This window comes from Rosa rugosa, chromosome 4 (assembly GCF_958449725.1).
Source record: "Rosa rugosa chromosome 4, drRosRugo1.1, whole genome shotgun sequence".
Lineage (NCBI taxonomy): Eukaryota > Viridiplantae > Streptophyta > Magnoliopsida > Rosales > Rosaceae > Rosa > Rosa rugosa.
Window position 1 is genome coordinate 20,952,002 of NC_084823.1, and position 27,401 is coordinate 20,979,402.

Genomic DNA, 27,401 nt, shown 5'->3' on the forward strand with positions numbered 1-27,401 from the left:
ATCCTCTTCTTGCCTTTGAGCTCCTAGAATATCAAGGAAATGAAAGAAAATTAAGAAAATACCGAAACCCACATAAGAGGCAGCTCAGAAATTAATCTAACAACTAGATCCAACAGTAACGTTCAAAGGGGAAAATCAATTAAGGGGAATATACAGATGAAAGTCATTGGTAATCATTACTCTAAGAATACCTCAACTGTTTAAGGAAAAAGAGATTTGAGAGAAATTGTAGAGAGAATTGTAATCATATTATTGAGAATAGGAGCCCTATATATAGGGATTACAAAGTACTAGTTCTAATGTTACAAGGAATACCAATCCGTGTAGGATTGGGAAATCTAGAACCTTCTCTCCTATTGCTACTCCTAGTTTGATAAGGCACACTAAATCGATATTCCTTCAACACTCCCCCTTGTGCCGCTTCAAACTTGGTGGTGACGCTTCATCCGTTGCCTCGTTAAAAACCTTGCCAGGTAACAAAAACCCTGTGGGATAAAAATAACCCTGGTCGAAGGACAAAAAGAGCACAACACGTCATTCACTCTTCGAGATCGAACATGTAGACATCATATCTCCCCCTGATTGCTACAATCGTGGGAGTTCGGATAACTTTCTCAATCCGATGCTCTTCACATGTTTCTCGAAGGTGGATTTAGGTAACGACTTAGTGAATAAGTCCGCTACATTATCCTCTGATCGGATTTGATTCTCTTCAATCTTTAGAAGTGATTGTTGTTGCTGATTATAAAAGAACTTAGGCGATATATGCTTGGTGTTGTCGCCCTTGATGAAACCTAACTTCATTTGCTCAATACAAGCTGCATTATCCTCATAAATGCATGTAGGTTCATCTGTGGTAGACTTCAAACCACAACTTCCTTGAATATGTCGAATCACTGATCTTAGCCATATACATTCACGAACGGCTTCATGTAGAGCAATAATCTCTGCATGATTCGAGGAAGTAGCGACAAGGGTCTGCTTTGTAGACCTCCAAGATATCGCAGTGCTTCCCATGGTAAAGACATAACCTGTTTGGGAGCGACCTTTGTGAGGGTCAGAGAGGTACCCTGCATCAGCAAAACCCATCAAAACATCATTGTCGTTTTGATGGAGGGGGATAGAGTGAGGCCGGCCACCCTTGGTGATGGTGGCGGCGTTGGCGGCTATATGGCCGGTCACTTTGTCATGGTGGACGGCGGCTCCATGCCTAATGGGGTCCGATCCCATTCTTCCGTCATTCCTCTTCTCTCTGTAGGGATAAAATAGGCCCATATCAATCGTACCTCCTAGGTATCGAAAGATTGTCTTTACACCAATCCAATGGCGGCGTGTTGGCGCGAAGCTATGTCGAGCTAACAAGTTCACTGCGAATGAGATATCTGGTCTTGTGCATTGAGCTAAGTACAATAATGCGCCTATTGCACTTAAATAGGGCACTTCGGCCTCTAATGGTTCTTCGTCCTCATCCTTTGGACGAAAAGGATCTTTTCCGGGCTCAAGACTACGACCAATCATGGGAGTACTCACAGGCTTTGCTTTATCTTCATTAAAGCGCCTTAGGATTTTCTGAGTATATGCAGACTGATGGATCAAAATCTCATCACTACGGTGCTCGAGTTCTAAACCGAGACAAAACCGTGTTTTCCCAAGATCTTTCATCTCAAATTCGGATTTCAAGTATTTAGCAGTTTCCTTCAACTCGTCTAGAGTTCCAATTAGGTTCATGTCATCGACATAAACTGCTACGATTGCAAATCCGGAACTTGTTCTCTTAATGAACACGCATGGGCATATGTCGTTGTTAATATATCCCTTCCCAATCAAGTAGTCACTTAGACGGTTATACCACATCCTTCCGGATTGTTTTAATCCATATAGTGAGCGTTTTAATCTTATTGAAAACGCGCTCCGTGGTTTAGAGCCACTTGATTTGGGTAATTGAAGTCCATCAGGAACCTTCATATATATCTCTGAATCTAGATCCCCATAGAGATATGCTGTAACCACATCCATAAGCTGCATGTCAAGTTTTTCGGAAACTACCAAACTGACAAGGTAGCGGAACGTTATAACGTCCATTACAGGAGAATATGTCTCCTCGTAGTCGATTCCAGGGCGTTGTGAGAAACCTTGCGCCATGAGGCGGGCTTTATATCTAACCACCTCATTTTTCTCATTACGCTTTCTAACAAAGACCAATTTATGGCCAACAGGCTTTACACTTGGGGGTGTCTGCGTTATAGGCCCAAATACCTGTCTCTTTGTTAGTGAATCCAGTTCAACCTAGATCGCATCTTTCCATTTAGGCCAATCCGCTCTTCGTTGACATTCTTCAACAGAGCGAGGTTCGATATCATCATATTCTATGATTCCTTTTGCAACATGATATGCAAACGCATCATCAATTGCCATAGAATTTCTATCCATCATCTCATGTACACTAGTGTAATTTATGGAGATCTCTCTATTCTCTGGAGTTGGTTCTGACATTGGAGCGTCCCCCAATGATGTCTCTTGGACATAACCATAATCCGGAATATTCTCATGAGATGGATTATTCACATCGATGATTAATGGATTATTTTGTGTCAAACTCGCTTTCTTTCTTGGGCGAGAATCCATCGAACCTATGGGCCTCCCGCGCTTCCTGGCAGGAGCCGTGGGCCTAGCCACAACGTCACCATCACTAGGGACGTTGGCGCCATGCTCAAATGCCCTTGAGATGGCGTCATGTCCTCTGATTTTAGGGACATCAATCCTTGCAGGCACGTTTGCAGCAGGTATGTGTGATCTCGTCACTTTAGCGATATCAGAAAACGCATCAGGCATCGATTCTGCTACGTTCTGAAGATCGAGAATTCTTCGCACCTCAATTTCGGACTGTGCGGTTCGGGGATCAAGATGAGACAGAGTGGGGACAGACCACGACAATTCCTGTCGTTCCTGTTGAACATTGATGTTCTTATCTCCCCCTAACGATGGGAAGACTGTCTCATCGAAGTGACAATCCGCAAATCTAGCGGTAAAGAGATCGCCTGTCAAGGGTTCTATATAGCGGATAATCGTTGGAGAATCATATCCAACATAAATGCCTAATCGTCTTTGAGGACCCATTTTGGTGCGCTGTGGCGGCGCAATAGGCACATATACTGCACACTCAAATATGCGTAAGTGTGAGACATGAGGTTCATACCCAGTCACCATCTGGGACGCAGAAAAGGGTTGAGTGGCAGTGGGCCTCCGACGAATAAGCACAGCTGCATGCAATATTGCATAGCCCCAAGCAGAAATAGGGAGATTGGTGCGCATTACCAATGCCCTAACGACCATTTGTAGTCGTTTAATGGCGGCTTCTGCGAGACCATTTTGGGTGTGAACATGAGGAACTGGATGTTCAACTTCAATCCCAATGGACATGCAATAATCATCAAAAGTTTTTGATGTAAACTCCCCAGCATTGTCTAACCTTATAGACTTAATAGGATGATCAGGGTGGTGAGCCCTTAACTTAATAATTTGTGCTAGGAGTTTAGCAAATGCAGCGTTCTTAGTGGACAATAGCATGACATGTGACCAGCGTGTCGATGCATCAACCAACACCATAAAATATCTAAATGGTCCGCATGGTGGTTGAATAGGTCCACAAATATCACCTTGGATTCTTTGCAAGAATGGAATATTTTCTTTAGTGTCCTTTGCATAGGATGGTCTCGATCCTAATTTTGCTAAAGAGCAGGCTTTGCAGAACGAATGATGGGCTTTAGAAACAACCAATGAGGATTTTGGTTGAGCCATGAAGTCACAATAGACGTTAGAAGTAAATTTTGGAGACAAAGGAGCCTTGGTGGCGTCAATGCCACCCTGAGGCCGCAGGGGGAAGGCGGCGCCGGCCAAGGATGGCCGGATTTGGGGGGGAACGGCGCCGTGAGGCGCATGGGCTCCTTCAGTGTCCAAAAACTGAGTTTTACTTCTTTTCGTTCTGAAAAATGGATGTCCGTGTGAAGTCTTTAATATACGGATCATCATATCACGACCTGGGTGTCCCAAACAGTCATGCCAAAGCCTATATGTGTCAGAATCCCATAAATCATCTCTCATAACATGATTGGATTCAATTACTCGAATAGTGGTTGCATACAACCCACTAGATCGACACATAAGTTTCTCTAAGACTCTTTTATATCTGTAGTCATTAGAGGTGATGCAAAGGAACTCTTGTCCATTCTCACAATGCGTTTCCGCATGAAAAACCATTGGCTCTTATATATTTGAAGTAATAAAGTTCGAAAAATATGTCTACGACATGAGATAAAATAAATCGATATTTTATTAATAATAGCCAATGATTACATCAAAGTTTCGTGACCATAGTCTAATCCAATGTAAAAATCAAACTTTAGACAAATTGTAGTCACTCAATTCGTTCGGTAATTCCAATTAAATATGACCAGGGAAGTAGAGAGAGATGTCGGTGGAGCAAAGCTCTCTTAAGTACCACTAATCTCAATTACTTTCCTAGACATCATACTTAATTGAGTACGCCTAGAGGAAAAGAGATAATCCAATAAGTCATTTTATTGATTAAGGCATAATTGCCATTACATAATTCTTGGAAATTAAAAGACTATTCTAAATAAAAATCTGCGGCATTTTGTCTTCATCGCCAGATTTAAAGTCTTTGTGAACTCGATGTCTTGATCACCATGATGCGGCTACCTTCGTAGGTGCATTGCAAATTCAGGTCCATTGATCAGACGTTCCATATCAGAAATAGACACCATAAAGAGGATTCTCCCTTGATTGAGGCGCATTGGCGCAATATACATAGTCCCTAGGACTGGTGGCGTTGGAAAGTGGTGCCCATGGCCAACGTTGGCTCCATGGTTTCCAACCCTATTTCCCTCAAAATCACGCCTCCTACGGTCGTGTGATTGTCGCCTTGAGCGATTACCTTCTTGAGCATTTCGATCGTATGGATCATGACGTCGATGGCGACTTTCTCTAGCCATAGGACGATGCTCTTGATAGCTATCTTGAAGCCTATCAAATCTTCTTTGCACAAGTTCATTGCCATGTCTTTCAGTAGTAGCTTCAATAAGCTGTTGAAAACTTGTGATCCATCTTGCATTTACATGAGTCCGGAATAAGTCAGAGGACCTCATAGCACAGGCGGGGAAGGTATTGAGGGTTTTCTCAATCAACTGGTCTTCTGTGATCATCTTTCCACAGAGACGCATCATTACTTTGATGCGGAGGGCTTCCGAATAAAACAGCATGACCGTGTCAAATTCAGAGAACCGAAGATTTTTCCATTCTGCTTCTGTATTCGGAAGTATGGAGTCACGAATATTGCCATATCGTTCGCGAAGCGCATGCCAAAGCTTTATGGCGCTATCCTCATTTATGAACTCAAACTGTAGGTCACTATCCATGTGACATTTCATGAAGGCAAGTGCCTTGGAATTATCTTTCTCAGTTTGAGGGTCTGGAGCTGTTTCTATAGGACAAAGCTCTTGGATAGTATGCAATAAATCACGGGCAATAAGGTGGATCTCGACATCAGTGACCCAAAATAAGTACCTTTTGCCTGCATAATCCAATGGAACAAAATCGAGTTTGTTCATGTTTGACATCCTGAAAGATGAAAACAAGAACAAGTTAGTTTCGGAGTCAATGCTTCCACGAAAACTAATATAAATAAGATTTCCGAGCTATGCTACCAAGAAATCGATTTCCAAGAATAATTGGATTAGACCGAAACAATGATGTTTGTATGGTCAAAATAGATGCTCACGAATGCTCTTAGTCAGTAGCATACGAACGCTCTTAGTTCGTTAAATCGATGCTTACGGACGCTCTTAGTCCGAAGTCTTACGAACGCTAGCTCTTAGTTCGTTAATTGCGTGAATCCCCACGATTCCGCTTTTCAAGAATCGAACCCACGTTATAAGAAAGGTGGGATGTAGAAGAAGGGAGGTTGCAAGTCCCGAAGAAAAAGAAGGAGAATTTAAACTTCGGAAAACAGGAACTTTAATTTAAAAACTTACTTGTTGAAATTTCGGAGCAGATTCTGTTCTGAACAGGTTGTACTTCGATTGGTGTACATATCTCAATATAACTCCGATAAGGCTGAAATTCGGAGGTTAGATGGAAGAGACAGAGACGAACAACTTTAATGAAGAAAGTTTTTCGATCTGAGCTTCCGAACTAGATGTTTAGAGGCTTTCAGGAGGACGGATGTGCACAGGAACGGGAAAAAGATGCAGTGGGTGTGCGTTGGCTTGTTTGCGCAGCAGGGATGCTTCGGTGACAGCAAGCTGGAACGCAGGGCTGCAGGGAGGGGACAGCAGGAGCTGCTGTGCAAGGTTGCAAACGCACGGGCGCGCGGGCTGCAGCGAAGGCTCGGCTAGCTCGGGCTAGGGGCTGCTTTGTGAATGAGTTTTGGTTTTCTGTTTTGTGGTTAGAGTCGTGCTGATAACGTGTTTAAGGAAAAAGAGATTTGAGAGAAATTGTAGAGAGAATTGTAATCATATTATTGAGAATAGGAGCCCTATATATAGGGATTACAAAGTACTAGTTCTAATGTTACAAGGAATACCAATCCGTGTAGGATTGGGAAATCTAGAACCTTCTCTCCTATTGCTACTCCTAGTTTGATAAGGCACACTAAATCGATATTCCTTCAACATCAACATATTTCTAAAAGTACAAGCTGAGAAACTGAAAACGAGGTTGGCTGTTCGTCCGACATGAGGAAGCCTGCAATCGATAATGTGAAAGGGAACATTAGGAAAATAATATTCAAGAGTCTAAACACAGAGCTTATGGACCACTTACAACTTTCAACGGAATGCATGCATAATTAGGCAACAGCACACATGCATGTGGTTCGATCGTTCTCACAATCAAGTCATAGTGAGATCAATAATAGCATTTATTTTTCATCAATTCAGGTATCGAAGGGATCACATGATGCATATGCCATCTCTATCACTTAATTTCTGTTACAGAATGAAACTAATTTGTCCTAAGTTGACTTAGGACTAACTTATAACAGGTGCCTATGATTGGTGTATGAAATTAGTCACCAACACTAAACAAGAAGAATGCTATAGCAATAAGCATGATAATTATGGCTCTATTCAGACCCTGCTATGCGCTCATGAATCATATAAATGGTCTAATTCAGTCCAGAAATTAGTGCCACACAAAAGATAATCTTCTCTAATTGTAAATTTGAGGGTCTGAAGGGGTCCAGACACACCTCCCCCGCCCCCATGATTCCAACACATACCCATATTAATTAGATAGCTAACTAGTATATATGAAATAAACAAAGAAACTGGTAATGAACCCCCATAAACATTTATGAGCTCACTTACTGGTTACTATGAAGGAAACCTACAATTAACCACATGAGTAAACTTAATAAATAACAATAACAGCAAACTTAATAAATAATATACTCTTGGTTGATTATTCTTCACTTATTTTTCAAATTATAGTGTACCTACCCAGTCAATATATAGTTTTTATGTGTGGACGAATAATTTTTCTATAATACTATATATAGTTCTCAAGATTTTTCAAAATAATAATTGTATCTTGCATTAAAATGAAAATAGTATAAAAAATTACTGGCATATGCTCGAACTTAGTTTATATCCCGACCCCCCCAAGTTATAAATCCTAGTTCCGCCACTGATTGTAAGATGGTCTTTTGCCAATTTATTGCCACTTTTCTTGTTGCTATATATCATGCGTTTCTACAAGGGCATTATATAATTAGGATTGATATATTTTTACTTCATTTGACTAGCTATTCCTACTGATAAGCAATGAAACTAATTTTGAATTCTCTTTCTGTATTGATTGTACATTATTTGATATCTGATTGCCTTGATTGTACATTGCTTGATCTTAGGACGTTAAGATGTAAACTGATCAGCTGTCCTTTAATTGTATTCATTGTAATGGCTGATCTTTAGGAACAAAACTGATCAGCAACCTTGCATATATGATTGACATACATCAATGAGAAAAGTGTGGAAAACACTTTACCCAAATCTACTTTACCTACAAGACTAGTTTTCTCCTAAAGTTCTGGAATTGTTGAAGGATGTCGACATAATGTGTGCCTCTACAAACTAGGGTTTAGAGTTGTAATAGGAAAGTGTTCTAGGTATTCAATTGTATTCGGATTCTATTACCTTTTGTATACCTTGTAACTCCCTATTTAAAGGGCTCCTATTATCAATAATACACCCAATTACAATTCTTCTACAACACGTTATCAGCACGAGCTTTAACCCTAGCTGAAAAAAAAACCCTAAAAGTGACAAGACCCGCCCCAGATTTCAGTGGCCCTGCGGGGCCCACCTTAGAAGAAATTTTACCAAAAATTTGACGGAACTCCCTCTAAAAGTGGACTACCCAAAAACCTGTAGAAAGACATTTACACTTCTAAAAATAATCCACCCTTAATCTTGTTAAGCCACCATGCTCCCTAAATCAAACAATTCTGAACTTAAGAATATTAATCTCAAGAGTTATCAGATCAATCTATTTCTTAGGCGTACAAGAAGGTAGAATACAAGATAAAGGACCGATACTTTTATAATGCGGAAGCTATGACAGCTATGCCTCAAACCCAAGTACGCTCGACCTCAAGCTAAACTAGCCTGCAAACTGGGCATTTGAAACCGAAGGGCCCAGGGGAAAACATTTAAAAACCGTTAGAGTGAGCGGACGAAAAATAAGTAATTTCGAATGAATAAGTAAAACTTAATATATGCTTTCCCAAGTTATTCTCTAAAATCTCGCATGCAGTAACAATCTTGAAAAATACTTTTAATCATCATCTTTACTGCAATCTTAATCACGTAGAAATAGAACATCTTGAAATCTCTTAAAATCTCATCCTCAATCCTTATAAAAACATCCTTTTCAAGAGGCTTGCTTGATAACTAGAAAGGACTGCTGTCTAGTCATCTCATGCCATCTGGGAGGGACTGCCACCCAGATGACGCATCGGAAGGGACTGCCAACCGGAATAGGAGGCGGTGGTAGAAGGGACTGCCAACTAACCACAGGTAGTAGACGGGACTGCCGACTAACTACCTCATGTCATCTGGAAGGGACTGCCACCCAGATGACGCATCGGAAGGGACTGCCAACCGGAATAGGAGGCGGTGGATAGAAGGGACTGCCAACTAACCATCTCATGCCATCTGGGAGGGACTGCCACCCAGATGACGCATCGGAAGGGACTGCCAACCAGAATATAGTCTGGAAGGGACTGCCAACCAGATTATTACATAGAACGGACTGCCAACTAGGTAATATGCTCATGCGCCGTAAATAGCCTCCTCAATAAACTGAATAGCCTCCTCAATAAACTAGAAACAACCTATTTCAGTTAATTGCTTTCGGAAAGAAACTTGTTGTTACTTCAATAAAACATTAATAATTCACCGAAAGCATAACTCAGGATTATCTCGCTAACTCAAATCTCAATATCTCAATAAATCCTCGAAAGCATAAGTCAAATACTCTGTAAATCAATAAATGCTTTCGGAAAGAAATCTCAATCTAACTTCAAGGCTGATAAGTGCGGAGCTCAAAACTCAATAAATCTCGATAATTCAACCATGCTCAAATATTTGCTAAATCCTTCGTACTCGTATATCATCATATAAACTGATATTCGAAATCAATAATTCTCATAATATTTTCTTAATCAATCACTTCCCGAAAATTGTTTCCCAACTCTTATAGCTTGAAAAAAAATCTATTGAAAGCCCTCGGGAAGGAAATCCACTAAAAATCCCGTAACTCATAGCGCATAATAAATCTCAAGAAATCAAGCTCATAAATCATAATACTCAATAATTCAAATAATAAACCTCAATCGGAAAATAATAATATACTGCATGCACATTTAATTCAAAATAAATGTCCACTCACAGTACTATTTAGGCGACCACGCTACCGGTTTCCTACGTCGAGCAGGAGCTCGGCACGTCGCCCTCAACAATTAAGGAGAATGTTGAACCCGATCGGTGAATAGTAACCCAGAAATTCATCTCTTCGATTCTTCCCCCACGGTGCAAATCGTGGCTTAAGGCTAGGGGCAAAATGATCCTTGGCAAAAATCGAACCTTCGACACCGGTTTGGTGGCCGGAGACGGCCGGAATCGGAAGAAAACTCCGGAAATGCCGAACTGCTACAGTAATCTTCTTTGCTTCGATTCGTCGTCTATGGTGAATGATAAGGTGCAAGGCATATATGGATAGAAACCTTGTTTCAAGACGAAGAGATGGACACCAATTTCATGGCCATAGGTGGCCGGACAAGGCGGCGGTAACGCCGGGAAGTTACATCGGCGAGAGAGGAAGAAAGCTGGAAATTTTCGGGGCTTTCCCGAAATGGAAAGTCCAAATTTCTATTTATAGACATAAATTTCACAAAATTACAAAACTGCCACTAAAATAAAACCTTTATAACTTCTTCGTTACAACTCCGATTTTTACGTACCACGTATGCACGCGCTCGGTTTAACGTCCTCTACAACTTTCAGGAAGGAAATTTTCTCAAATTTTGACCCGAACCAAAAGTCAACTTTTAGGGCCACTAAAAGTATCGAAACAAAGTAAAAAGTGAGAGTAAGTGTCGTTTACCGTCCGAATGACTAGTAAACGGGTAAATTGAGATACGGGACGTTACAAAAAGCTTCCCTCACCTTGCCTTGCAGAAAACCCTAGCTGCAGCCCAACTGCCGCAGTCACCACCGCAGCCTTCCTGCAGCGTCCTTGCAGCCTCCAGTCATCACCGCAGCCTTCCTGCAGCGTTCCTGCACCCTCCCAGCCCACCTGCCGCAGCATCCCCGCAGCCTCCAGCCTCCAGTCCGCGCACCAGCCCTCGCAGACCTGCACACCGCCTGCGCACCCGCACTGCTGCTGCCCCCGCAGCCCCTGCACACCACCTACGCATCCACGCTGCTGCTCCACCTTCCGCAGGCCCTAACCTGCTACCGTGGCTGCTGCCTGCCTGCTGCCGTGCTTGCTGTTGCTTGCTTGCTGCTGCCCCAAAACACGCCTGCTCCAACACGCGCATGTTCTCAAGCCCAAAATCATCACGTAAGTTTTTGTAATTAAAGTTGCTGCTTTCTTGTATTTAAATTCCTTTTTATTTTCTGCAGAATATTGGAATATATGTTGCCAAATGATTTTAAGTATTTAACAAAGCGGAATTGTGGGGATTCACACTTAACGAACTAAGAGTGTTCATAATTAAACGAACTAAGAGCGTTTGTATGAACTAAGACTGTTCATAATGCTTGGACTAAGAGCGTCCGTAAGCATCAAATTGTGACCATATTATAAACATCATTGTTTGGTCTAATCCAAAAGAGATTCTTGGAAATTGATTTCTTGGTAGCATAGCTCGGAAATCTTATTATTTTTGTTTTCGTGGAAGTTTAGCTCCGAAACTAATATATCTTCTCTTCTTATTTTCAGAATGTCGAATGAACCTAGACTCGACTTTCCCATGCTTGACTTAACAGGCTCGGATTACCATAGCTGGGTAACCGATGTTGAGAACCATCTCACTTCAAAGGGAATATTACCCATAATCCAAGCACCTAACCCGGATCTTGTGTTCGTCCGAACACCTGCAAAGCATGCTCAAGCAGTCATCTTGATGCGACGTCATATGGACAAAGCACTCAGATTGGAGTATATGTCGATCAAGGATGCAAGAGAGCTATGGGTAGCGCTAGAAGAGCGCTTTGGCAATGTCCAAGATTCCCTCCTCCCTGACTTGAAGGTTCAATGGAACAATCTGCGCTTTGCTGACTTCAAGTCTGTTGCTGAATATAATTCAGAAGCTCTTCGCATACAATCCATGTTGAGATTTTGTGGACAACCTGTCACAGAGCAAGAGCTAATTGAGAAAACTCTCTCCACCTTCCCCGTTTCAGCCATTGTGGTATCAAAGCAATACCGTACTGAAGTCAATGCTGGACGGATCACGAGGTTTCATCAGCTTATCAATATCATATCTGTAGCTGAGAAACATGATAACATACTCGTGAGGAATTATAATTCAAGACCCATTGAAACTAAGAGCGTTCATGAGGCGAATTATAATGCACCAAGAGGAGGGCGTAAGGAGCGGAACCCTAATAAGGGATATGAGGGACGTATGGGTCCATATAACCGCCCTAACAAGGAAGGAAACCTCAAGTTTGGTACGGATACACGTGGTGGCAAAGCCACACGTGGGAGAGGTGGACATGGCGCCATTAGTCGTGGTGGTGACGCCAACCCTCCTAGGGAGCGTCCACAACGTGCACCTCAATTGAAGGGAGGCAACCACAATGACGTATGTCATCGATGTGGATCAAGTGAGCATTGGTTCATGCAATGCAAGGCAAGCGCCCAACTAGCTGCACGCTACAAGGAGTATAAAGACCGAAGGGAGCAAGAAGTGTACCTTGCAGAAGAAGAAGAAGAAGATGGTGTAGATGTCGATCTCACCATAGAGGACTTCAAAGCTGAAGATGAAATGCACAAGGATGCCGCAGACTTTGATTAGAATAGTCCTTTTATTTTCCAAGAAATATGTAATGGCAATATGCCTTAGTCAATAAATGACAATTGCATTAACTCTTTCTCATGTAGCGCATCCAATGAACTATGACGTCTAGGAAAGTAATTGAGATGTGGTACTTAAGAGAGCCTCGCTCCACTAACATCTCTCTCTACTTCCCTGGTCATATTTGATTGGAGTTACCAAACGGATTGAGTGACTACAATTTTTCTAAGTTTGATTTTTATTATGGATTAGACTTTGGAAACTTTGATGTAATCATTGGCTATTAATAAAGTGTCGATTCTTTTACTTAATGTCTTGGACATACCTTATTTAATTCAAACTTTATTACATAAGAGCCAATGGTTTTTCATGTGGAAACACATTATGAGAATGGACAGATTTCCTTTGCATTACCTCTAATGACTACGGACATAAACGAGTATTAAAGAAACTTATGTGTCGCTCTAGTGGATTGTATGCAACCAGTATTCGAGTTATTGAATCCAACCATGTCATGAGAGACGACTTATGGGATTCTGACACATATAGGCTTTGGCATGACCGTTTGGGACACCCAAGTCGTGACATGATGATCCGTGTATTAAAAGACTTCACACGGACATCCATTTTTAGAACGAAGAAAAGTAAGAACCAAGAATTGGTTCGAGGAGCTGCACATGCGCCCCAGGGCGCCATGATTGTGCAAGACCGGCCACACATAGCTGGCGCCGCCTACCCCCTGCGGCAAATACATGGCATTGACGCCATAAACTCCTCTATCTACTTCTCAAGTCCATTTTGACATTGTGGCTTAACCAAAACCTTCATTGGTTGATTATAAGGCCCATGTTTCGTTCTGTAAAGCCTGTTCTTTAGGATTGAGACCATCCTATGCAAAGGAGATTGAGGAAATAATTCCATTCTTACAAAGAATCTAAGGGAATTGTGTGGATTTGATCTACCAACTTACGGACCGTATAGATGTTTTATGGTGTTGGTTGATACGCAAACACGCTGGTCACGTGTTGTGCCATTATCCACTCGTAATGCTGCTTATACTACACTCCTAGCACATAACATATGGCTACGGACTCACTACCGAGATCATCCCATTCAGTCAATTTGACTTGATAATGCTAGAGAGTTTACATCGAAAATTTTTGATGACTATTGCATATCATTGGGTATTGATATCAAGTATCATATTCCCATGTACACACCCAATTGGTCTGGCGGAAAAGTCACCATTAAAAGACTACGATGGTAGCCCAGACTTTGGTAATGCGCACCAATATTTCCGCTTGGGTTATGCAATATCGCATGCAGCTATGCTAATTCGTCTACGACTTATAGCAGTCACTCAACTTTTATTTGCGTTACAGCTAGTGACTGAGTTCGAGTCTAATATCTCGTACTTATGCATATTTGAGTGTGCGGTTTATGTGCCAATTGCGCCGCCACAGCGCATCAACATGAGTCATTGCAATGAATGCATATATATATTTGTGTTGGACATAGGCATTTGTGTTGTCCCCACTATGTCTCATCTTGATCCCCTAAAAGTGACGAGATCACATATACCTGCTGCAAACATGCCTGCAAGGATTGATGTCCCCATAAGAGGACATGGTGCCACCCAGAGAAGATGGGTACGGCACCACCACCATGGATGGTGGGATGGTGACGCCACAAGGTGGCATAATGGCGTCATAGGCCATGGGTTCCGCTAGAGAGCATAGGAGACCCATAGGTTCGATGGATTCTCGCCCTAAGAAGAGAGCGAGTTTGGCACAACTTGATCCATTGATCATTGATACTCAAAATCCGTCTCATGAGAATATTTTGGATTGTGGTTATGTCCAAGAGCCATCGTTGGGGGACGCCTCAATGTTAGAACCAATTCCTGAGAATATAGAGATCTCTACGAACTACACTAGTGTACATGAGGACGTGGAATTGTTGAGAACAATGACATCGAACCTTACTCCGTTGAAGAATGCCAACGTAGAGAAAATTGGCCTAAATGGAAAGATGCGATCCAGGTTGAATTGGATTCACTAACGAAGAGGAAGGATTTCGGGCCTGAGATGCTAACACCTCCTAACATAAAACTTATTGACATTAATAGGTCTTCGTTAGATAGCGTGACGAGAAAAAGAGATGGTAATCTCACCTTATGGCGCAAGGTTTCTCACAACGCCCTGGAATCGACTACGAGAAGACATATTCTCTCGTAATGGATGTCATTGCACTCCACTACCTTGTCAGTTTGGTAGTTTCCAAATAACTGAACATGCAGCTTACAAATGTGGTCACTACATATCTTTATGGGGATCTAGATATGGAATATAATGAAGGTTCTTGTGAACTTCATTTACCCAAGTCAAGTGGCTCTAGACCACGGAGCACATTTGCAACGAGGTTGAAACGCTCACTAAAGTGACTACTTAATTGGGAAGGGATATGATGAACTATGCCCACGCGTTTCCATGACAAGTTTCGGATTTGCAATTGTCACGGTTTATGTTGATAAACATAATTGGAACCCTTGTGAGTTAAGGAAAACTGCTGAACACCTGAAATTCGAGTTTGAGAGGAAGGACCTTGGGAGAACACTGTTTTGTATACCGTGTCAATAGATGCTTAGGCATTTTGATAAAGTCAAAGATGCACTCCCATGGTCGTCCGTCGTCTTGGCCCTAAAAGGGATCCGTTTCGTCCCAGGGATGATGACGAAGACGTGTTAATAGCAGAAGTGCTTACTTATGTACAATAGGCGCATTATTGTACTTAGCACAATACAAGACCGGACACCTCAATTATTATGAACTTGTTGGCTAGATATAGCCCCGCGCCAACGCAACGTCATTGGATTAGCATAAAGACAATCCTTCGATACTTGAGAGGTACGATTGATATGGGCTTGTTCTATCCCTACAGAGAGAAAAGAAATAACGGAAGTGTGGGATCAGACTCCACAAGGCAAAACGCCACCTTCCGTGCTCCTCCTCCCCTCCATCAAAATGACAACGATGTCTTGATGGGTTTTGCTGATGCAGGGTATCTCTCTGACCCTCACAAAGGTCGCTCCCAAACGGGTTATGTCTTTACCATGGGAAGCACTGCGATATCTTGGAGGTCTATTAAACAGACCCTTGTTGCTACTTCCTCAAATCATGCAGAGATTATTGCTCTACATGAAGCTGTACGAGAATGCATATGGCTAAGGTCTATAGTTAGACATATTCGAGGAACTTGTGGTTTGAAGTCTACCACAGATGAACCTACATGCATTTATGAGGATAATGTAGCTTGTATTGAACAAATGAAATTAGGCTTCATCAAGGGCAACAACACCAAGCATATATCGCCTAAGTTCTTTTACAATCAGCAACAACAGGCACTTCTAAATATTGAAGTGAACCAAATCCGATCTGAGGATAATGTAGCGGACTTATTTACTAAGTCGTTACCAAAATCCACCTTCGAGAAACATGTGAAGAGCATCGGATTAAGGAAGTTATCCGAACTCCCATGATTGTAGCAATCAGGGGGAGATATGGACATCAGGGGGAGGTATGATGTCTACATGTTAGATCTTGAAGAGTGAAGGACGTGTTGTGCTCTTTTTGTCCTTCGACCAGGGTTATTTTTGTCCCACAGGGTTTTTGTTACCTGGAAAGGTTTTTAACGAGGCAACAATCAAAGCGTCATCGCCAAGTTTGAGCGGCACAAGGGGGAGTGTTGAAGGATGTCGACATAGTGTGTGCCTCTACAAACTAGGGTTTAGAGTTGTAATAGGAAAATGTTCTAGGTATTCAATTGTATTCGGATTCTATTACCTTTTGTATACCTTGTAACTCCCTATTTAAAGGGCTCCTATTATCAATAATACACACAATTACAATTCTTCTACAACAGGAATGAATTTATGTAAGGCAGGTATTCTTGCTGTCATAGAAATCCAGCATCTGTTTCTATATTAAACAACAGAAAGACAAAAAAATATGTGCTCTGGTGCTTAAAAGTACTAAAACCATTCAGATATATAGTATACAGAATAAATTGATCAACACCAAACCCAAGAGGTGATACTGACAAAAAAGAATAAATCGATCAAATGTCAGTGACGAACTGATATATCACTTGCATTGCAAGCTTTTAACCATCTTTGTGGAAAGATCAAATGCTATGGTGCAGTCCATATTGGCAGACTTCTTCTTCTTCATGATGAGCATCAATTCTACCTTTCCGGTCAATTTAGCTTGGCTGGTCAGAGTAAGGATCTCGCTGTTCAATTCACTGCCAAGGGTTGAACTACTTGGAATTCCATCAGTATTCAAACTCACTGCGACATTGATCTTCTTGGTGGAACGCATTCCAGCCTTGCTCTTGGGAATAGATACTTGCCCCACTGCCACACCTTGGTACATGAATGTTGCAGTGCTTGCATCAAACTTGTAAGGACCCCAGTTTGTGTTCTTCACCCTTATCTGGGTGGTAAAGGTTGTGTCAAATGAAGGTGTTGAGGGAACAGAGTTGAAGCTTTTGACATTGATTTGACCCAATCTTACCTTAGGGGTCTTCACTTTCATCACAGTAAGACCAAATACGGTCATCACGATGATTTGAAAGACAATGAAGATACCAATGTACATAAACAATTTCATTCTTTTTTGGCGTTTCAGCTCATCTTCGGATACCAAAGATTCTCCATCACTTCTTTTGTAACCATTTGCAGGGGCCAAAGGATAAGCCTGGTTGGTATTCTCAGACATCATTCTCTAGTTTCGTGGAAAGCTTTGAAAGAAACAAAAGAAAAAGATCTCTTATTTTCGGTTTGGCTCTCTAAATTATGAACTGAGCAAGTGTATTGTTTATGGGAATGATATCAATGCTGCCCCATATCTCTTAACAAGTCATATAAAGTCCTAGACTTTGTCTTCCAGCAAGCAAGCACCTAAAATAGGACCAAAAGTCTAGAATACTATATCAAGTCAAAACGTCTATACTATGCTGCAAGTTTGACTATACTTTCCTGGATGCTTAACTACCCCCTTCATCTTTTCAGAAGTCATCTATCAAATACTAAATATACCACATTGTAGTACCAACATTTTCACAAACAACTTCACAGATACTACACTTGCTCACTTCCTCTTGTACTTTCAAAACATTCTTTTGAAACAGGAAAAACAGAACATTTTCTTTCAAGACTTCTGAAGAAAAGAAATATGGCTGAGAAGAACCAATAGATGTTTGTACTTGGGTAATATAGTCTTTCTATAATTCAAATGTTTGTAGGGTGAAATAAGAAAATAGTAGGGTGGCAATAGCCGCACCCTTAGCTCAATCACTACCGCTATGAGAGACAATTGGTGGAACCTTGCTCTCTATTTTTGAATATTGAAAACGCGGGAACAGCCGGAACGCCACATTTGGTCCATAATATTTAGGCCAGTTTGCCCATTCACCCCATATGATTCTGTCATTCTTAAGTTTAGTGTCTCTAATTGTACACCAATTGAGGTCTTTAGGCGATTAGGGTTACTCTAGCAAGGATTTAGGTAGTGTTGGATTTGTCTTCATATGGCTAGTTCTAATTATTGTGTTTATTCTGTTTACAATGAGGGTTACATGTCATGTGCTTGGTAGCTTAGACCATCTAGGTTTTATTTGGTGTAAGACACATATGATGTACTTGTCTTCTGGCCATGGATAAGTAATATAATTATCTCTTCCTAAAATAAATAAATAAATAAAAGACTAGGAATCTAGAGCAAGGATAAAAATATCGGTTTATACATATCTATTGCAACTTTGAAAAAAAGAGATATTGGAAACATTCGGGATATCCGAAAAAACATATCTTTTTTGAAATAGTCAATTTATTGGAATTACATATAAATACATATAAATGTCAACTTCATCTAAATCCAAAAAGAGACTCTAAGTGGTTGAAAAGTCGCTCACTGGTCTACGAACAGACTACATAGACTACATAAAGTCCACTACAGACTACAGATTACATAGAGTCATAGACTACACAGTACTAAATGATTCATATAATTGTACCATATCATTTTACACTCTTGTGCGGATCATAACCTAACAATCTATTTACTTTTTCTGAAACTTTCACATAATTTAGGCCAATCCCATATAATTGAGAAATATGAAGTGAATGAGTTACTTTTTGAATCATGGCTCCATCAAATTTGTTTTCTTTTGCTGAAATGACTTCATCATGGATTCTCCTCGCCCAGATTCGTCTTTAGGGAATTTCTCCTCACCTAGATTCCACTGCTCACTTGGATTCCCCTCGAACGGAATATTCCTCATCCAGATTCGCTTTGAGGGGATTTGTCCTCACCCAGATTCGTCTTGAGGAGATCTCTCCTCACAATGATTTGCATTTAGAGAATTACTTCTCACCCAGAATCACCTTGAGAGGATTTCTCCTCACCCAGATTCATCTTAAAGGAATTTCACTTCACCAAAATCTGCCTTAAGAGGTTTCACTTCTAGATATTTTTCCCAAACAGGTTAGTTTGCCTCTTTATTAGGCTATATCTTGACTAGAAATTGTTGTTAAAATTTTACACCCTTATATAATCTCAATATTCCATAATGTATGTTTCTCTGTGAATAACTAAATTTTATTTTCTATTTTTTATTAGATTTTACAGATATTTCTTCATTTTATTGGGGATTATCTCAAATATCTAATATAACGAGGATAATGACGATAACGGAGAAATTTCACAGAAAAGGTGAAAGATTAGATAGTTTCCTCCTACGATATATCGGTCCCTCGAAAAATAGAGATATCAGGAGATATATCGGAAATATCAAATATCGCAGATATTTCAATCCTTGATCTAGAGTAATGTTCTCTTATTGCAACAATGCAAGTAATCCTAGTTAGGGATCCCTTTTTTTGGTCTTTTTTAGGGATAGGGCATTAGACCAACTTTTCAATCATATTTTGGCATCTCAACCGTTCAGTTTTTAGGTCCTAATGTGTAGATCACCTATGCAAATTTTCAGCCAAATTGATTATCGTTAAGGCATTCAAAACTGCTATTTACAATTATATGTATGAACGGTTCAGGTTGGAAAGATTCGGTTCGTCCATTGATTTAATCTAGTTCGATACCTTAACGATCACTGATTTGACAGAAAATTTGCAAAAGTTATCTGCACATTCAGACCTAAAAACTGAACGGTTGAGATTGCAAAATATAATCGAAAAGTTGGTCTAATACCCTATCCCTCAAAAAACCAAAAAAGGGATCCCTTAGTGGAAGGGCCCTATATATATATATATATATAGGATTTTTCTCAGGTGCGGACGTCCGTACGGAAATTTCGTTACGGATTTCCTGTTTTCGACCACTTTCCTGCCACATCTTTACATCTTAACCGTTCAGTTTTTTGGTCCTAATGTATAGATCACCTCTGCAAAATTTCAGCCAATTTGGTGATCGTTAAGTCATCCAAAAGTGCAATTTACACGAACGGACCGAATCTGTCGAACCGGAACCGTTTGTATTTATAGTGCTAAATTGCAGTTTTTGATGCCTTAACGATCACCAAATTGGCTGAAATTTTGCAAATGTGATCTATACATTAGGACCTAAAAATTAAACGGTTAATATGTGAAACTATGATCGGAATGTAGGGAAAAATGAGAAATTCGTACCTAATCCTTAGGTACGGAGGTCCGCACCCAAGAACCCCTGTATATATATATATATATATAAACACACACACACGCACAAAAGGGATCCCTTAGTGGATAGGATCTGATATACAGATTTTACCCAGAGCGGAGCTCCGCTTTTAAATTAACGTGTGAAGTTCGAGTTTTTGGTCACTTTTCGGTCGCATATCAACATCTCTACCTTTCAGTTTTTAGGTACTACTGTATAGATCATCTCTACAAATTTTCAGCCAAATTGATGATCGTTAAGGTATCTATCTCGCTTAAACCAATGGACGGACTAAATCTGTCAACCGGAACCGTACTAGCTTTAAAGCAGTTATCAATGCCTTAACGATGATCAATTTGGCAGAAAATTTGCAGAGATGATCTATACACTAGTACCTAAAAACTGAACGGTCGAGATGTAGATATGCGACCCAAAAGTAACCCAAAACTCGAACTTCACACGTTAATTTCGAAGCGGATCGAGTTCCGCTCTGGATAGGATCTGTATATATATATATATATATATATATATATATATTCCACGGACTTCTCAAGTTCTAAACATAGAATCAAACCCCTAAAATTTTCTTCGATTTCTCACTATGTCTGTTCTTCGAAGAGAAGAAAACCCTACAATTTCAAGATTTCCCAATTCGTAAATTCCATGCGTTCATCAGTTTGTGACTTCATATATGTAAACCCCAATCCGAGTTTGGGGTTCCTAAATTCCTAATACAATGATACTAAACCCAAACCTTCAAAATCGAAAAATCCCGAAATAGAAGCCTAAACTCCCACTTTTGCGAGGGACCTGCGAGAGTGAAGCATCATGAAAGGGTTGATCAATTTCTCTATGGAGAATGAGACACACTGGGTTCCCGGCACCCTTGAAGATGATTACGCAGTCCAAAAAATGGCTAGAAATGAATGCTAGTGAGCGTTAGATAGTTGTGGAAGACAACAGTTGCTTTATTCTACAGTGAAAGTCAAAGCCTATCATCGCCGCTTCTTGTTGGAGAATGCTGTTTTTGAATCAAACCTTGTTAAAATCTGCAAAATGCAGTGTTCTGTCAAGAAATCCCAAAACTGGTAATGGGCTCGAAAAAACCCCATGAACCGGCCCGTTTATTTTCAGTCCGGGCCTTCCTGGTCCTTGTCCCTGCAAAATTCATAACAGGTTGGGCCCGTGCGATTACACGCATTTCTATGCCCATCAAAACATCATCATGGTTTTGATGAAAGAAGGAGGGACGCATGCAAGTGGAGGTGGCGGCGACGCCGTGCATGGTGGTGGTGACGGCCCTATGGCCTATGGAGTCTGATTCTATCATGGCATCTTTTCTTTTCTCTTTGTAGGGATAGAACAAGCCTAAATCTATCATACCTTTTAAGTATCGAAAGATTGTCTTTACACCAGTCTAATGGCGTCGTGTTGGCTTAGAACTATATTTAGCAAACAAGTTCACAATAAATGAGATGTCTGGTCTTGCATTGAGCTAAGTATAGTAATGCGCCTATTGCACTTAGGTAGAGCACTCCTGCCACTAACACGTCTTCGTCATCATCTCTGGGATGAAATGGATCCCTCTTAGGGTCAAGACTACAGACGACCATGGGAGTCCTTACAGGTTTAACTTTATCAAAATGCCTAAGCATCCATTGACACTGTGCTCAAGTTCTAAAACAAGACAAAACCGTGTTCTCCCAAGGTCCTTCATTTCAAACTCGGATTTTAGGTTTTCAGCAGTTCCCTTTAACTCATCAAATGTTCCAATTATGTCCATCAACATAAACCGGGACAATTTCAAATCCAGAACTTGTCATGGAACGCACGGGTATAGTTCATAATTGACGTACATATACCTTCCCAATCAAGTAGTCACTTAGTGAGCATTTCAATCTCATTGCAAACGCACTCCGTGGTCTAGAGCCACTTGACTTGGATAAATGAAGTCCATCGAGAACCTTCAATTATAACTCCGTATCTAGATCCCCACAAAGATACATTGTGACCACATTCATAAGCTGCATGTTCAATTATTCGGAAACTACCAAACTGAAAAAGGTATAGCGGAACGTAATAACGTCCATTACGGGAGAACATGTCTCCTCGTAGTCAATTCCAGGGCGTTTGTGAGAAGCCTTGCACCATGAGGTGAGTCTACAATCTCCTTTTTCTCATCATGCTTTCTAAAGAAGACCCATTTATGTCATTAAATTTCATGTAAGAAGGTGTCGGCATCTCAGGCCGAAATCATTCCTCTTCATTAGTGAATTCAATTTAACCTGAATCACATTTTTCCATTTAGGCCAATTTCTCTACGTTGACATTTTTCAACGGAGCGAAGTTCGATACCATCGATCTCAGTAATCTCACACGCTACCGAATAAGTGAATACATCATCAAGGATGATAGAGACTCTATCACACATCTCATGCACACGGCTCCAAAAACAATTTTAAGTTTCTGAGTTTAGTGCAACTAGGTGGGATCCGTTGCCCTGATTATGTCAAATAAAGAGAAAAAAATAACGCATATTCAAACACTATATAAAAAATACCATTTATGCATCCGCAACAAACCAAAGGCGTCACACAGAGAAAAAAAAAAAGAATAAAAAAATTACAGCAAAATGAAGAGCTAGCTAATCAGCATTTCTAGTATATCACTTGCATTCTAAGCTTTTGACGGTCTGTCCGGACACATCAATTTGTATGGTGCAGTTCATACTAGCTGACTTTTTCTTCTTCATGATCAACATCAACTCCACCTTTCCGGTCAATTTTGCTTCGCTGGTCAGCGTCAACACCCCACCGCTCAATTCGCTGCCAAGAGTAGAGCTGCTCGGCAATGCAGCAGTGTTCAAGCTCACATTCACGTTGATCTTCTTGGTGCCACGCATCCCAGCCTTGCCCTTGGGTACAACGACTGTCCCTACAGGTGTACCCTGGTACATGAATGTCACGATACCTTGGTCGAACTTGTAAGGACCCCAGTTGGTGTTCTTGACCCTGATTTGGGTGTTGAAGGTTGTGCTGAACGAAGGTGCTGTAGTGGAAGAGGTGAAGTCTCTCAGGGTGCTTGTGCCGAGTCTAACCTTGGGGGTCTTGACTTTCATCACAGTGAGACCAAAGACAGTCATGACTGCGATCTGGAACACAATGAAAATACCAATATAAGCAAAACACTTGATTCTCTTCTTGCGCTTGAGCTCGTCCTCGGACAAAGACTCCCCATCGCTTCTTGTGTAACCATTTGCCGGAGCCAAAGGATAAGCCTGGTGTGTCTTCTCAGCCATGTTTGTTTTTCTTTTCTGATGCAAACGAATAGGAAATGAAGGAAGTTGTGGGTTTATGATGTGATAATGATGAAACTATAGGAAATGAAGGAATTTGTTTGTGTTGATGATGAAATAGAAAGTAGGAGTCTCTGTATATATAGTGTTTGGAGATTTGGACAATTTCAGCAAGTTAATTGCGAGAATGAGTTTCCTGGAATGTGTATTTCATTCCAGACACAAAACGCGTCCAAATCTGGAATTAATTATCAATTATCTTCTAGTTGATCGATGACTGCAGCAGCATCTCATCGGGATATTAAATTCATGCCTGCGTTGACCATTCCCACGTTTTAAACTCATGAAAGAAAAAAAAAAAAACGAAGTAAAGAATAAAAGAAATTATAGCACATTGCCTAGAACAGAATCAAAGGATATCTCCTAGCTGTCTGACCACATTCATAAGCTGCATGTTCAATTATTCGGAAACTACCAAACTAAAAAAGGTAGCTGAACGTAATAACGTCCTTTACTGGAGAACATGTCTCCTCGTAGTCGATTCCAGGGCATTTGTGAGAAGCCTTGCACCGTGAGGCAAATCTACAATCTCTTTTTTCTCATCACGCTTTCTAAAGAAGACCCATTTATGTCAACAGATTTCATGTTAGAAGGTGTCAGCATCTCATGCCGAAATCCTTCCTCTTCATTAGTGAATCTAATTTAACCTGAATCGCATCTTTCCATTTAGGCCAATTTTCTCTACGTTGACATTCTTCAACGGAGCCAGGTTCAATACCATCGATCTCAGTAATCTCACACGCTACAGAATAAGTGAATACATCATCAAGGATGATGGAGACTTGATCACACGTCTCATGCACACGGCTCCAAAAACACTTTCAGTTTCTAACTTTAGTGCAACTAGGTGGGATCTGTTGCCCTGATCATGTCAAATAAAGAGAGAAAAATAACGCGTGGTCAAACACTATATAAAAAATACATTTATATATCCACAACAAACCAAAGGCGTCACATAGAGAAAAAATAAAAAATAAAAAAATTACAGCAATATGAAGAGCTAGCTAATCAGCATTTCTAGTATATCACTTGCATTCTAAGCTTTTGACGGTCTGCCCGGACACATCAATTTGTATGGTGCAGTTCATACTAGCTGACTTTTTCTTCTTCATGATCAACATCAACTCCACCTTTCCGGTCAATTTTGCTTCGCTGGTCAGCGTCAACACCCCACCGCTCAATTCGCCGCCGAGAGTAGAGCTGCTCGGCAATGCAGCAGTGTTCAAGCTCACATTCACGTTGATCTTCTTGGTGCCACGCATCCCAGCCTTGCCCTTGGGTATAACGACTGTCCCCACAGGTGTACCCTGGTACATGAATGTCACGATACCTTGGTCGAACTTGTAAGGACCCCAGTTGGTGTTCTTGACCCTGATTTGGGTGTTGAAGGTTGTGCTGAACGAAGGTGCTGTAGTGGAAGAGGTGAAGTCTCTCAGGGTGCTTGTGCCGAGTCTAACCTTGGGGGTCTTGACTTTCATCACAGTGAGACCAAAGACAGTCATGACTGCGATCTGGAACACAATGAAAATACCAATATAAGCAAAACACTTGATTCTCTTCTTGCGCTTGAGCTCGTCCTCGGACAAAGACTCCCCATCGCTTCTTGTGTAACCATTTGCCGGAGCCAAAGGATAAGCCTGGTGTGTCTTCTCAGCCATGTTTGTTTTTCTTTTCTGATGCAAACGAATAGGAAATGAAGGAAGTTGTGGGTTTATGTTGCGATGATGATGAAACTATAGGAAATGAAGGAACTTGTTTGTGTTGATGATGAAATAGAAAGTAGGAGTCTCTGTATATATAGTGTTAGGAGATTTGGACAATTTCAGTAAGTTAATTGCGCGAATGAGTTTCCTGGAACGTGTATTTCATTCCAGACACAAAACGCGTCCAGATCTGGAATTAATTATCAATTATCTTCTAGATGATCGATGACTGCAGCAGCATCTCATCTGGATATTAAATTCATGCCTGCATTGACCATTCCCACGTTTTAAAGTCATGAAAGAACAAAAAAAAAAAAAAAAAAAACGAAGTAATTAAAGAATAAAAGAAATATATAGCACATTGCCTAGAAATATCTCCTGGAAGCCTACTTGAACTCCGAGGCGGCTGACTATATATAGCACGCAGCTGAAGCCAACATTCCCACAAACAACACTCGCCAAAAGAAAGCCAGACAGAAAGAGAGAAAACACATTTTAAGCTTTTCCGAGTAATTAAAGAAAATGGCTGAGAAGATCAAACAGGCTTTGGCATCAGTGAAAGGATACGCCAGAAAAGACGAAGAATCTGCCACTTTGCAAACCAATGAGGAGCTCAAACGCCAGAAGAGAATCAAGTTGTTTACCTATATTGGTATCTTCATATTTTTTCAGATCATAGTGATGACTGTGTTTGGTCTTACTGTGATGAAAGTTAAGACCCCGAAGGTGAGATTGGGCGAAGTTAGCATCACAAACTTGAACACAGCAACTGCAACGCCTTCATTTGACACTACATTCAACACCCAAATCAGGGTAAAGAACACCAACTGGGGTCCTTACAAATTTGATGCAAGCACCGTAACGTTCATGTACCAGGGCGAGCCTGTGGGGACAGTGGCAGTACCTAAGAGCAAAGCTGGAATGCGTTCCACCAAGAAGATCAATGTTGAGGTGAGTTTGAACTCGAATGCATTGACGAGCAGTTCTACTCTTGGTAATGAATTGAGCAGTGGGGTGGTGACGCTGACTAGCCAAGCCAAATTGACCGGAAAGGTGGAATTGATGCTTATAATGAAGAAAAAGAAATCTGCCACGATGGACTGCACCATGGCAATTGATCTGTCCACAAAGACCGTCCAAAGTTTACAATGCAAGTGATAATGTGACAAGCTAGTTCTTGATTTGTTATTTTTTCATTCATTCTTTTTATTTGTGACGCTTAGGTTTGTTGTAAAGGTTTATACATAATGCTAAATAAATATTCATATTTGTTGTTAGTATGATCCTCTTCTTGCCTTTGAGCTCCTAGAATATCAAGGAAATGAAAGAAAATTAAGAAAATACCGAAACCCACATAAGAGGCAGCTCAGAAATTAATCTAACAACTAGATCCATCAGTAACGTTCAAAGGGGAAAATCAATTAAGGGGAATATACAGATGAAAGTCATTGGTAATCATTACTCTAAGAATATATACCTCAACATATTTCTAAAAGTACAAGCTGAGAAACTGAAAACGTGGTTGGCTGTTCGTCCGACATGAGGAAGCCTGCAATCGATAATGTGAAAGGGAACATTAGGAAAATAATATTCAAGAGTCTAAATACAGAGCTCATGGACCACTTACAACTTTCAACGGAATGCATGCATAATTAGGCAACAGCACACATGTGGTTCGATCGTTCTCACAATCAAGTCATAGTGAGATCAATAATAGCATTTATTTTTCATCAATTCAGGTATCGAAGGGATCACATGATGCATATGCCATCTCTATCACTTAATTTCTGTTACAGCTGCAGAATGAAACTAATTTGTCCTAAGTTGACTTGGGACTAACTTATAACAGGTGCCTATGATTGGTGTATGAAATTAGTCACCGGCCAATACTAAACAAGAAGAATGCTATAGCAATAAGCATGATAATTATGGCTCTATTCAGACCCTGCGATGCAATCATGAATCATATAAATGGTCTAATTCAGTCCAGAAAGTAGTGCCACACAAAAGATAATCTTCTCTAA

At 40.7% G+C, this 27,401-nt stretch overlaps 4 protein-coding genes and 1 long non-coding RNA gene across 5 annotated transcripts; 1 reads left to right on the forward strand and 4 right to left on the reverse strand.

Annotated features, from left to right (window-relative positions):
* Window positions 1–119: 119 nt before the first annotated feature.
* Window positions 120–27,109, reverse strand: LOC133743869 (uncharacterized). The gene is made up of 3 exons (XR_009863292.1): window positions 27,005–27,109; window positions 26,855–26,926; window positions 120–191 (listed from the first exon to the last, which is right to left on the reverse strand). It is a non-coding gene; the product is annotated as an uncharacterized LOC133743869 (long non-coding RNA).
* Window positions 4,313–6,857, reverse strand: LOC133743864 (uncharacterized). Its single transcript, XM_062171933.1, has 3 exons — window positions 6,841–6,857; window positions 6,051–6,762; window positions 4,313–5,637 (listed from the first exon to the last, which is right to left on the reverse strand). Exons 2-3 carry the CDS (start codon window positions 6,107–6,109, stop codon window positions 4,716–4,718), a joined length of 981 nt encoding a protein of 326 aa, XP_062027917.1. The 5' UTR covers window positions 6,110–6,762; window positions 6,841–6,857; the 3' UTR covers window positions 4,313–4,715.
* LOC133741883 (uncharacterized) lies at window positions 16,467–17,489 on the reverse strand. The gene has a single exon (XM_062169596.1). It carries the CDS (start codon window positions 17,383–17,385, stop codon window positions 16,747–16,749), a length of 639 nt encoding a protein of 212 aa, XP_062025580.1. The 5' UTR covers window positions 17,386–17,489; the 3' UTR covers window positions 16,467–16,746.
* Window positions 22,855–23,737, reverse strand: LOC133743868 (uncharacterized). The gene has a single exon (XM_062171937.1). The coding sequence runs from the start codon at window positions 23,615–23,617 to the stop codon at window positions 22,985–22,987; it is 633 nt and encodes a 210-aa protein (XP_062027921.1). The 5' UTR covers window positions 23,618–23,737; the 3' UTR covers window positions 22,855–22,984.
* LOC133743865 (uncharacterized) lies at window positions 25,789–26,654 on the forward strand. Its single transcript, XM_062171934.1, has one exon. The coding sequence runs from the start codon at window positions 25,900–25,902 to the stop codon at window positions 26,533–26,535; it is 636 nt and encodes a 211-aa protein (XP_062027918.1). The 5' UTR covers window positions 25,789–25,899; the 3' UTR covers window positions 26,536–26,654.
* Window positions 27,110–27,401: the final 292 nt, after the last annotated feature.